This window comes from Echinococcus granulosus (genome assembly GCF_000524195.1).
Source record: "Echinococcus granulosus chromosome Unknown EG_S00020, whole genome shotgun sequence".
NCBI lineage: Eukaryota > Metazoa > Platyhelminthes > Cestoda > Cyclophyllidea > Taeniidae > Echinococcus > Echinococcus granulosus.
Window position 1 is genome coordinate 804,441 of NW_020170400.1, and position 12,313 is coordinate 816,753.

The following is a 12,313-nucleotide window of genomic DNA, read 5'->3' on the forward strand; positions in this document are numbered from 1 at the left end:
AATCCCACGTGAAATCAAAAAACATTTTAGCCAAAAAGTCAATTATATCGTTATAATGAGGTAAAATTAGATAAGGCGAGACCCCGGACTTCGTGGCACAGACGTGAGATTTGTACCTTATGATGGGGTAGAAGTGATAGAGTGCTGTAGAGAGTGAGGAAGGGAGGGAAAGGCGGAGGTAAGTACTATCTCATCCTCATGTTCACCCTCATTCTCATTCTCCGTATTTTCTGATTGTATTTCTCAGCGTGATGTTTATCATCTTTTCTTGGCACTGAACAGTCAAATGCTTGCTGTCGAATTAGACTAGACGGCTGGGCGACAAAATGGCGATTAAAACGTCGGTAGGTAGGTTAGGGTTATACATTTTATACAAAAGTGAATTTCTTGGCTGGCTTATGCTGTGTTACTCTGGGATACTTGCAGAGGCTGCAAGAGTGATAAAAATTAAACTAAAAATATCTGAAAAAGATGCTACTCCAAAACCTCTTCCTATTCATATGCAATTGAGTACTATTTTCATGTTTATTTTCTTAAAGTTGATTAAATGAGTGAATATTCGTACCCTGTTTTTGAGGCATATTATAAGGTCCCTAAGCCAAAAATTAACGATATTTTAAATTTCTGATGGATTTATTACTTTTAGATATATGTAGCAAATAATACTATCCATTTTTCACGAAAATGTAGCTATTTATTACCTAACTTTGATTATTTGTTATGAACTATCTTAAGTGATGACAATCTCTACCGCCCTGATGATAAACTTCTGATATTTGCCATGGAGGGAGGATATGGATTGTGTTCCTCACTTCTAAGCTAAGGTCTAAAGGAAGTTGATGGAACCCCTAAGATTGGTACCATTTTCTGACCCTGAGATAAATGCAGTTAATCATTATGCTTATTCGCCTTCTCAGATGACCCTTTGGGAAATCTGCTTGTGTTGGTGGAAAATTACTCGATTTTTCGGACTTATCTTTTGTGCTACGTGTTAAAAAAGCTGGATATTGAGAATGATATGATGGTTGGCTCCTACCAATAATGGATAAGGTATAATCATTCCAAAACCATCTTTGCAGCGATAGCCCAAAATTTTGACCATCAAATCTGGAATGGGTGGTGCGGAATACCGTGGCGAACTAGTTTCGCTAAATCAGAGAAGGTGATCCCAACAACACATCTCTCTCGTATCAGGCATATGAGTAGCGGTTTCCTCGAGGTCTTCTCAAAAAGCTTGAACAATTTTGAAGGCTAATGCACGCATACTCAAGCGTTAAACTTCAAGCTGACAATTGGGGTGCGAGCAGTGTTGCCTCTTGCAGCGAAGGACTAAATCTAATTAAAATTAATGAACGAATTTATCTAAGCAATTGTTAGATACTTTTCGTGCCTCATTTAAGCAACCGTATCCCATCCATTCGATCGACAAGTGTTTAGACCATATTAATTGGCTAAGAGTCCATTTAACATGACTTAAATGCGTTTGAACAGTCAAAAAATAGGTAAAACAAAAGAACCAGTGAAGAGGTGGTCAATTTATGAATCACAGGAATGAGAAAATCCCAAGTTTTTCCCTCCTTTTCACTGCTGAGTCCTCAAAACGGCAGCTAATAACAGGGGAAAAGGAAGAAATTGATTACGGATACGGCATGCACAAAACATGTCATATGATGGTGGTGGAGCTGCCTCCACCGACCAACTCCTCTACGTGAGAGCGCTAATGCATTATCTAAAGGTGACGCTATAGCGTTTGGGTGATTGGAGGTACTTTTCCACTAGCCTTAGGTGGAGGCTGACTCGTAAGAGGGGCTCGATCTTGCCACGACGCGATGATACTACCCGTGATTTTAAAACTATAGAGAATAAGTAGTCATGTTTTTCTTAAACCGTATTTTATGCACCCATTTAGATTGTTAATCCGTGTCCCAGGAGAGCTAGTTTCAAGAGCGTCAAAAGTGAGGTGTATGATTTCATTAAAGTCTGGGCGGGTGGGGAGGGGATATAAGAGGTTTTATTTTAGGAGGTGAATTTATTTCTGAGAAGTGAAAACTGGCTGAGAACAAGAGCGTGTTATCTACTGTAGGTTATTTATAGTCATTGTAAAGGTCGGCGCGCCATTATTGAATTTGCAGCACAACTTGAGACGGTAGTCATTCCAGTAAAATCAAAGTGCCTTCGCGGACTTATTAATTGCCATTATGATTCTTGGTAAAAAAGTATAACGCAAAATCCCTCATTTAAATGCAACAAATTTAGCCGCAACACACTGCCAACACAAAATTATGAAAATTTTACAAGAATATTGGTGAAATTTTTATGGAGGTATTGTACCCTGCTTAAGTAAATCCTACTAGTCATTAGGTGATAATTCTATATACACGAAATGACCTATCTTTGTTTTATAAAGCTGCGAATTCTCCCAAAATTTACTGTTTTTAAAGGCAGAATTAATGGGACTGCTTCAACGGTTAGGGCACGTGACCAAGTGCAGAATGTTTTGTTGCATGATTACACCCCCCTATGATAGTAAAGGCATCTTTTAGTTAAGAATTGATCATAAATGCATTAGCCTACAAACAATATTGTCTATAAGGCGTGCTCAGACCCATAAAAGTAGCTAATTCCCAAAAAAGATTCAAATAGGGGGCGCAAGGCGTTATAGTAAGGCTTAGGGTGGTTCTAAGCGTCGAGAAATGCAAATATTCTTTTCTAGTTGGTAAACCACCGAATCATTACCATAGCACAGCCTTGAGTAATCCAAAAATGGTCGTTCAGATCGTTCAGTGGTTAGATCGTTGACTGGTTAGCACTTTTGTTTACTGATTGGCGGGGATGCAAGTATCGAATTCTGAAAAAAACGACCGAAAATGCACCGTGTTTAAGATAATCAGAGCTCAGTTTAGGGGGTGTGACGGGGCGAAAATTAATCGGAATTTTTATGTGTCTATAAATTTAAGACAAAGCATCGAGAAAAAGCCTACCGGATGCTAGCACTACGCCGTATTGAGGTGCGAAAGTAGACATTTTTTCTACCGTAACAACACTCAAATAGGGTAAGTAGATGTAATAAAGGTGTTCACAAACGTTATAAATTAGCACCTTATTTAGTGAACTGTGAATAGAGCTTTGGATTGAAAAAAAGCTGATAAGTTAACTCATGCAAAATGGTTGGCGTTAGGTAGCGAAGTATTAATGACAAATGACTTATTGAAAATGGGGAGAAAGTGTAATAAAACTTCGCTTTTCGGTGCAAAAATGTAATTAAACTAGTTGTTACTATTTAAGAGGTTGTTGGTTTGTTTGACTAAAACCTTTGTTTTGCTAGTAAATATGCTTCTGTTAAGTGAATGGGGCAAAAATCTACTTATCAACTGGGTGAACGATAATGCCCCATCGCTGGGATACGATTACAAAATCTTGAAATGGGAGAAATTTTAAATGATCGAGGCAAGCAGTTTTCAAGTCATCAATTTAATTAATCGGTAGTCATTTGACAGTAAATTGACTTGTAGAATTGGATTTGGAAATGGACGCCTACTTCTCCATGTTTTGAAGGGTCAAATGGACTCGCTAAACGTCACACGTTCGATTTGCGTCGTGAAATCGAATCCTTGTTGTGTAAGCATATCTAATTATTAAAAGTGGAAATCCACTTGACGAGAATATGTGGGCGATGTAAATATTGGAAAAAAGCAAGACGAGATGAGACCCGCCCGGTAGTGGAGGGCGCGGATGAGCTAAGAGGTGCATTAGTGGAAAACAGTAAATGTGCGGGTGGTTGGAAAAATGGAAGGGTTTCTAGCTCGGAAATAGGATGATCAACATTGGGGATGGTAAATAGGAACATACTGCCATAGTGCGATGAAAATGATCGATGCATGTGCATTGTCACTAAACATTTACCGCTTCGATATGATTGGTTAGAATGACTAGAGAACGCGGACCATCCAGCTAGTCAGATACGAAGATAAGGAGAGAACACCAAACTGAACAGATTGATTAACCTGGTAGCCAAAAGACGCTTCATTCAAATGGTGCTCATTCTTCACAAAAGAAGCTAAGAGTTTTAGAGCCGCTTTAAAAAGTTAGGCTGCGAGATAGCAATAGTTATTACGTTCATGCGGTTGTGATTACAGATGCGAGACCGTTGAAGCCAAACTTTGGACACTTTATACGTGATGTTCCCATAATAGCATTTATAACTTGAATTAGAGCACGGTAAAAGCCACATCCAAATTTAATGAAAACATGATTTAAACTGGGTGTTTTGAGAAAGTACCCCCTGAAACAGTCACAGCTGACCCTAGTTCAGTGCAGAAAATACCCTATCTCAGAGTGCGAGACAAAAGTGATGTAGAATGCATTTCGAATAGGATACGAGGGAACTTACTCCGCAGGATAACTGAAGACTAATTCCAAGGTCATTGAAATGCAGTCTTAATGGATTTCGTGGGGTACTCCATCACATGGCAGCACACAAGAATGCAATAGCCTCTCGCAATGTGATCACACAGCTCTTTGATTGGCTCTCGTGAATGAGCCTGCACCAGACTGCATTGGTGCTTTCAGATTGGTCTATGCAACAGTTTGTACAAGTGACTTCAGCACACTGTTCTACTAATGGGTTATTTTAGTTAACCATGTGCCTTATTTCTACCTGAATAATAGGGAAAAGTTTGCTTCAAAACTGCAAATTCAGCACTTAAGCTAAAGCATGGGTATCAGTCATTCGGAAATAAGGCGATGATTGGAAGCTCAACAATAGCAATAAAAGCTGAATGATAAATTTTGTGTATTGTGAAGCATTCCGGGGTCTCTGCTCCTTGAAGATCATCAAGCTACTTTAATTAGCTACTTTGGGCATAGTCTCTTTTGACCGGCTAATCATTTCTCTTCAAAGAATTATTTGCTTTGTTTTTACAGGTGGATTTTACGCAAGGTGCACGATTTTGATTGTTGGTACTGCAATAATTTTCAGACGAATTCGTGAAGTTTTACTAGTTGGGTAATGAAATCAGACCCACTGCTATTTGTCGATTGAGTGTCGATAATACGATAACATTATTTTCATTAGAGGGGGAAATCCTCGAGCAGTCAGAGATGCAGCTATAAGAAAGGACAAATCAAATTTTTGATAGGGTGCACGATCAAACCCCTAATTATGAAGAATGGTTATACAGTTACTTTAGTCACCTTTCGAAGAGAACTCGTAGGCAATTGAACCACGGATCATTGCATCACAATTGTTCTCATATTATCCGCGAGAAAATCCCAGCATTACGACCCATTCCCCCTAGAGTACACTCAGCTACTAATCACGGTCCGCACTCTCCAAATCTATGCGACCACTTAACCCATAGATGAACGCGGATCACTTTGCCGAACCATAAATGTACACTTTCCCAGCGAAGAATTGCCTACGGCCTTGGCGCCCTTACCCCCAACCCCAACAATGGTTTCAGCCCGGCTAAATCGCACCACATTCCCAATTGGCTTCGTCGAAATCACCCACCTATGACCCACAGATATAACATCAAGTAGCGTGCACGGCAGTGCTAGTCAGCCGCACAACGCCCGAAATATTTTTGGCCCTTGTGATTAGATTACACCTATTTCAACACATCCTTTTTTTCACAGTTAAACTCAATATACGTACTTAATCAAATTTAGTAACAGAACAATCCGAAGCTTCACTACTCAAGCGTGAGAGCTATTTCACCGGCAGAGGCTCAAAAACAGGAAAAGCAGACAAGCTTAGTGTGAGTACACCTAAGAAGTGGTGTTCAAAAAATATTATGGATTACAAATAAAGACCTTCTGGTGTTCCCTCACTCTTCCGATAAAGAACATTCTCCTTAGCCTTCTCGAAATCCGCGTTTGTCACTTTCATTCGACGCTCACGCAGTGCCAACAATCCTGCCTCCGTACACATGGCCTAGAAGGCAAAAGCAAACCAATCGATCGCATGAAAACCAAACTCAGCAAACAATCGTCAAACATACTTTAATATCGGCGCCGGAAAGTTCATCTTTAGAGGTGACATAGTTCTCCAAATTAACATCTTCAGCAAGAGTCATTCTACTCGTGTGAATGGTAAAGATACGTCTCTTTGTTTTCTCGTCCGGTAGGGGGAACTCAATCTTGCGATCAATTCTGCCTGGTCTAATAAGCGCAGGATCGAGGGTTTCAATCCTATTCGTCGCCATTATGACCTTGACATCGCCACGCGAATCAAAACCATCCAACTGATTGAGTAGTTCCAACATAGTACGTTGGATTTCTCGTTCACCCCCTGAGTTCGAGTCGTACCGTTTTGTTCCTACTGCATCGATCTCATCTATGAAGACGATACTTGGTGCATTTTCTTCCGCCAGACGAAAGAGCTCTCGAACGAGTTTCGGACCGTCACCGAGATATTTTTGAATTAATTCCGAACCAACAACGCGAAGAAAGGTAGCAGACGTTTGGTTGGCAACAGCTTTAGCCAGAAGGGTTTTACCTTTAGTCCAACAAAAAAGGCATTAAGTACCATCAAAAGTCCAAAAAAAATTGTAAACAAAGAAGCACCTGTTCCAGGAGGACCGTAGAGGATGACACCTTTGGGAGGTTTGATGCCCATTTCTTCATAGAGCTCAGAATGGGTTAAGGGAAGTTCAACGGACTCTTTAATCTCCTGAATTTGTGCGTCCAGCCCACCAATGTCAGCGTAAGTTTCCTGAGGAGCTTTCTCAAGTTTCATCACTGTCACCATGGGATCTGTATCGTCTGTGAGAACGCCAACAACGGCATGAACCTAAATTTTGCGCAAAATTAAAAATAACTTAAACCAATTACTTTGTGGTTTAGAAGAACCGAGCAACCAGGTTCGAGTATCCCTTTGTCAACGAAAGAAAGGATGCTAACATAATGTTCGCTGCCAACTGAAGTTGACACGATGACGTGATTATCGTCAATTATCTCCTCAAGAGTGCCCACAGACATCGGAGTGCCTCGAAGATCGTCGACCTTTGACCTCTCCTCCTCATTTTTCTCCTCATCTGTTTTGAGACGTTCTTGGTTTTTGATGAACTCCTCTTCCATCAATAAATAGTCCTTAATCCGTTCAAATTTTAACAAACGGAGTTTGCATCTGGTGTGAGGCGTAACCTGTGGGAGCTTGTTAGCCGTGTCAGGCCCCTTAGATCGCTTGTGCTTCCCCATTCTGGTCGGAATTGGAGGCTCAAATTCCCTCTTTTTCGCCTAAATTTTAGTTTATTGAGAGGGAAAAGAAATATAGTACCTTTCCACTTTTCTTCCCATCATCGTGACTTGACTGCTTTTGACCCTTAAAAGCACGATAAAATAAAAGAACCAAAATACCATAACTTAATCACAGACGACTCCTCAATGTACCCAAGGCACACAAAACAAATGTCGACCAATGAACTAAAAATCTTTACCGACCAGTAATAAGTGAGTTCTAAGACAAGCCAAACCTAATAACGAATAACTATTACGAGAATTTACATACGGCATGTGCTGTCAAGCACATTGAATGCACATTTTGCACATTTTTGCAAATATATCAAGTCTGTGTAATGGATTAAAGCACATGCAAAGTCCCATTTAAAGTTCTATCCAGTTCAAAGTGAGGCCTCTTATGTGAATAATTGATGCCTAAAATTACACTATACCGTAAAGCATTTGCTAGCGTCATTTTATACCTAAGTGTGTAGTCTAGTACATCAAAAATTTAAAATAAGACTTTTGAATGTGATTTAAGATTCAGGGAGCACTAAAATCATTTAACTGCAATAAATTAAGGGCTGCATATTAAGTTCAAGAGCTGTAACCGAGTTCTCGACTGCATTTACTAACAACGTATATCATGGGCACCTATAACTAAACGTACAACCTGACGGGAGGCTACAATCGTACTTCAGTAACTTTGGTATCAGTAAGTAATGTCAGCTCTTCTGAAACAGACTCGGCATCATAATTATCTTACGTAACACGGAGGTCGCTTGTCCTTTTATTACCTGCTAATCAGGTCTGTGCAACACCAAAGTCCATCCTTAGGAACTAGTTTGCTTCTGGGTAATCTAACAAATATAGCTGATTCTGCGAGTGAGCTCAAAAGCACCTGACTTTCTAATCACATTCGGAGCACACTGGTACGTAATGGGCAACAAGTAAATAATTTCCGTGCCTTATTTCCCAGTACCGTTTTCATAATTACTTTGGCGCAGGATTAACCGCACAAACTTACCAGGTCTCATGTACTATACTTTCAAATTGGTGCCGTAGCTTCCTGGCAGTGCTTACAATGTCGCAGTTCTTCCGAAAAGTTTTCCATCAAAGGTGATAAAAGGGCGCCTTTCTTTGGCGAACACCTGAATCTGAGATAGAACCATTAACTGCTGGTGGGGTGAGATTAAGTTCCAACGAGTCGTTGCTGATTACAAGCCGATGTTTAGTTGCGCTTTTTAAAATGAAAAGGCTTATGTCAAAGTCCTTTTGGGGTATGGTAGTGGGCAATATGGTTCATGCATAGTGCATGATAAAAAAGGACATAAATATGCACTCATGATTGGGGAAATTAACTAGAGTTCCACCATTGAAGCGCTCTTTCCTGACCCATTCTAACAGTACGTAGGAACCTTTGTTTATGCTGCTCTAACTCTACTAGTAAAAAATAAATAAGCAGTCCCGATTTTGATTGGTTAGTCGTCGTCCTATCATGCAGGCAAGGCTTGTAGATGCTCTCAATGAAATACGGAAACGCTATCCGGACCTTGACCCAGATACAGATTCCTACCTTGAGGGTTCATCTACCTAACCTTCATTTTATGCTATTCAGGTATTATAGTCGAAAATGGAGAACACTTCGAGTCAACTGATGAAGTTTACGAAGCCATTGGAGGATTTCTTGAAAATTTAGGGGGTAACAAGGATGTTCGCCAGTGTTGCGTAGAAGTTTACAGTATTATTCACCCGCAAGTCATCTCCAAACTATGTCATAGTGTCTTACTTCATAGGAGTGGGCATATCATTACTCAGGAGCGATTAGACGAACCAGTTCACATGGCTGCGCTGGTGAACAACTTCAACGAACGTGTTATAGATACCGCAAGCATCTGGATGGCTAAACGTGAAATTTCCAGCGTAGGTTCGTTCAGGTTTCATCAGTCCTCCCAAAACAGACCGTCGATCCGGTAAAACTTGCCAAAGCCGAGGCACGTTCTCGCGAGAAACAGACCAAAAAACTGCAAAACAACGACGCTTCCTCTTCAAAGCAAGTAGAACTATGTTCTTTACATACGATTTTACTACTTAGAACCAGCCTTCACGAGGTAGAATCAGCCTGTGTTAGTCAACGGTCAGATCGAAGGGAAAAGTTGTATACTGCTGGAATAGCTAAGTTTACCGATCTCCACGTCGAAAATTTTGATATATCATTCGGAAGTCGGGTCCTTCTGCAAAATGCCAATTTACATCTCTCTTTCGGCCATCGCTACGGTCTCATTGGACGCAATGGATGTGGCAAAACTACGCTTCTTCGGGCTTTGGCAAAGTGAGTTTTGGCATCCAAATTGTATCTGAAAGGGTTTTAAGGTATATTAATCCGGAAGTAGTCTTGATGTCAATGTAACTAAGAACCTAGAAACTAATAGCAGTTCAATTTCACAGTCGAGAGGTCTTAGTCGCGAGAGATTTGCAAAACCTGTGGTCAAATGGATGTAACTTTGTTGCAGTCTTCAGCATCCCTTACGGTAGTTCTCCTATTATGGTTGCAAGAAATTACCACTGAAGCGAGGAGATAGGGCTGGGAATTTGTGTCATAGAGCCATAATTTGCGTCATACAAAGGGGAGGTTCCTATTTTCACAGTAGTTCACGTCAAGAACTTGGGTAGGATTTCGGGATGTCATGTCCTTTGATAATAGAAATGTATCCACAGGTCTCCATACAGGAAGTAGTACCAGTGCTGAATGGGGCTGTATAGCTTGCATATTCGGAGAATAATTTTTATCAAGAGTATTTAGGTAAAAATGCAACGCAGCATCCTAAAGCTGTTTTTTTCTCTATTCCTACCTAGCTGCTTGTATGTGTTATCCTCCATTTCGTGCAACCTGGGGAATGCTAGTCCTTCTAAGCATGATTGATATTCACTGCCTCGTATACTCATCGTCGAGGGTTCGTTTATGGACAAATTTTATTACCTCAAACCTAGCTTTACATCACTACGGATCGTTACGTGGCACGCAAGATTGAAATGATGCCAAAAGCGGGTTCTCTTTGCACAGTCTTTCTCCCATGAGCCTCCATAGACTAAGCCATCCATTCCGGATGCCTTCCCTCCATGACGTTTCGGCACTGTATCTGGTTCATTTAGGCTGGGTTTGCCATTGCTGCCACCAGTGGAGGACTTGGGTTGCCCTCGAAGTCATTATGGGGTCTGCAAGTCTGATATTATGTTGATTGTTAACTCGTAGCAGATCTCTGGGTAGTTTTTTGGCTTGGAGGCCAAACCGTGAACAACTACGCAGATCAAGATTTCAAAATATCGATTCACTACTTTATTTTCGTCATTTCGAGTTTCCTCCTTTGTACTCCCGATGATTATTATGTTTCAGTTGTTGCAAGTGTTTTACAGTGAAGTTCAATGTATTGCGAGATAGGGGCCAAAAATGGTGTGATAAGGCTCCATATTTGATGGGAACATTAGATACCATATCCCCTGTTTGGGTAACTACATTACATTGTATGGTGTCCACTAGGGACTACCTTCTATATGCATAGGATGTTGATCTAGAAGCAAGATTTGAGGAGGGACCTTGCATTAACATGGGGGCTGAATTGATCCGCGTTGTTAAACTGCGTCCTGCTTCTTAGCTCTCTTCGTCTTATCGTTTCAAAATTCATTCTCTTCATTTTTCCCAATGCCTCATTTTTAGTGGTGATCTTCGATTGCCTCCAGGTCTAACTGTTCTCCATGTCGAGCAGGAGGTGGCAGGTGACAACACCCCAGCTATCGAGAGCGTCCTCCAGGCAGATACGCAGCGTGCAAATCTTTTGGCTGAGTTGGCTAAGTTGCGGGCAGGAAAGGAGACTGACGAAACGTTCTCCCGTATCGCCCAAATTTTCGATCAACTCATCGCTATTGACGCTGATAGTGCACCCGCGCGTGCTGCTTCCATCCTTCATGGTCTTGGAATTGAATCCCAAAAACAAGTAAGCGATCCAGCTAACCGAATGCGTTAGTGACTCCCGAGTTTCTTTTAATATTGTTATCATACATATGAGGCTCAGGAAGGTTGTGGAGCGATAGGAATGAACGGGACATGATAGCGGTAAGACGGTGACTTGAGAGCTTGCGCGATTACAAGGGTATCGAGTTACTACACAGCTCCCATCTTATTAGCGTGACCATTCTTCTGCCTCGGAATGGAGACGGTATGATGAATTCGTATCCTAGGAAGTGTACTTTTACCCCAGTAGTAGTAGTAGTACATACTGTGAATTTTTTTGGAGTTTGTGGACATCGTTTTACGGTAAACAGATTCTGTATGCCATTCGTGTTTAGCAAGGGCGTTGGTCTAAAAGCAATGTGAGGAAAGGATACGTGATGTCCTCTGATAATGGGATCAATCACTATGTTCGGTGCAGAACAGCAATTTTTTCGGGAGATGCTTTTAGTTCTTCTAAATGTTGTCACTCTTATTATTGAGCGTTATGCTGAAATTGGGAATGTGGTGGTAGTCGAAAGTCGACGCGATTTCGCTAGCCCTTCTGTTGGAAGTTTTCCAGGCATGATTTTTTCGGCAGACGTCTTCCTTCAGTGATGCTGTGCCTTAGAATCTGCTTTCTTCGGAATGGTTTCTTTTACACTGCTAGCACTTCCTCAAAGATATCGTGAAATTGCAAACTTGACTAAATATATTTGTTTTAATGTATTATTTTAGAACTGTCCCACGAAGAAATTTTCGGGAGGGTGGCGAATGCGACTGGCTCTGGCAAGAGCTTTGTTTGCGAAACCCGACCTTCTACTTTTGGATGAACCGACGAACATGTTGGATATGCGTGCTATGATCTGGTTGGAGAATTATGTCCAGGTATGGCTTCCCTTCTCACTTTTTATCGGTTTAGATGATGAAGCAGAGTGTGATTTAAGTAAAACACGGAATATTCTGTGCAGCTTTTGCTGTGGCTGGTTACAATAACTTATCAAATATGTACAATTTTTCATATGCATGCACTTTAAAGAATGGTCGGATGTGCCTCACCTTATTGGCACGCTACTTTCACATTATCAAATGTCGGTCAAATCCAGT

At 41.0% G+C, this 12,313-nt stretch overlaps 2 protein-coding genes across 2 annotated transcripts in view; one reads left to right on the forward strand and one right to left on the reverse strand. All coding sequences in view use genetic code 11, as the record gives it.

Moving 5' to 3' along the window:
* Positions 1-5,800: 5,800 nt before the first annotated feature.
* EGR_03729 (26S protease regulatory subunit 4) lies at positions 5,801-7,531 on the reverse strand (the record flags this gene model as incomplete). Its single annotated transcript, XM_024492978.1, has 7 exons — positions 5,801-5,935; positions 6,003-6,499; positions 6,568-6,793; positions 6,835-7,239; positions 7,280-7,324; positions 7,374-7,475; positions 7,511-7,531. 7 exons carry the CDS (start codon positions 7,529-7,531, stop codon positions 5,801-5,803), a joined length of 1,431 nt encoding a protein of 476 aa, XP_024352635.1.
* A 1,188-nt stretch (positions 7,532-8,719) lies between these two features.
* Positions 8,720-12,313, forward strand: part of EGR_03730 (ATP-binding cassette sub-family F member 3) — a gene marked incomplete at both ends in the record, with an annotated part of 7,701 nt that continues 4,107 nt past the window's right edge. The window contains 5 exons of the mRNA XM_024492979.1: positions 8,720-8,804; positions 8,840-9,148; positions 9,169-9,553; positions 10,937-11,213; positions 11,945-12,094. Coding sequence (XP_024352636.1) covers positions 8,720-8,804; positions 8,840-9,148; positions 9,169-9,553; positions 10,937-11,213; positions 11,945-12,094 — 1,206 coding nt within the window. The remainder of the gene's footprint in view (positions 8,805-8,839; positions 9,149-9,168; positions 9,554-10,936; positions 11,214-11,944; positions 12,095-12,313) is intronic.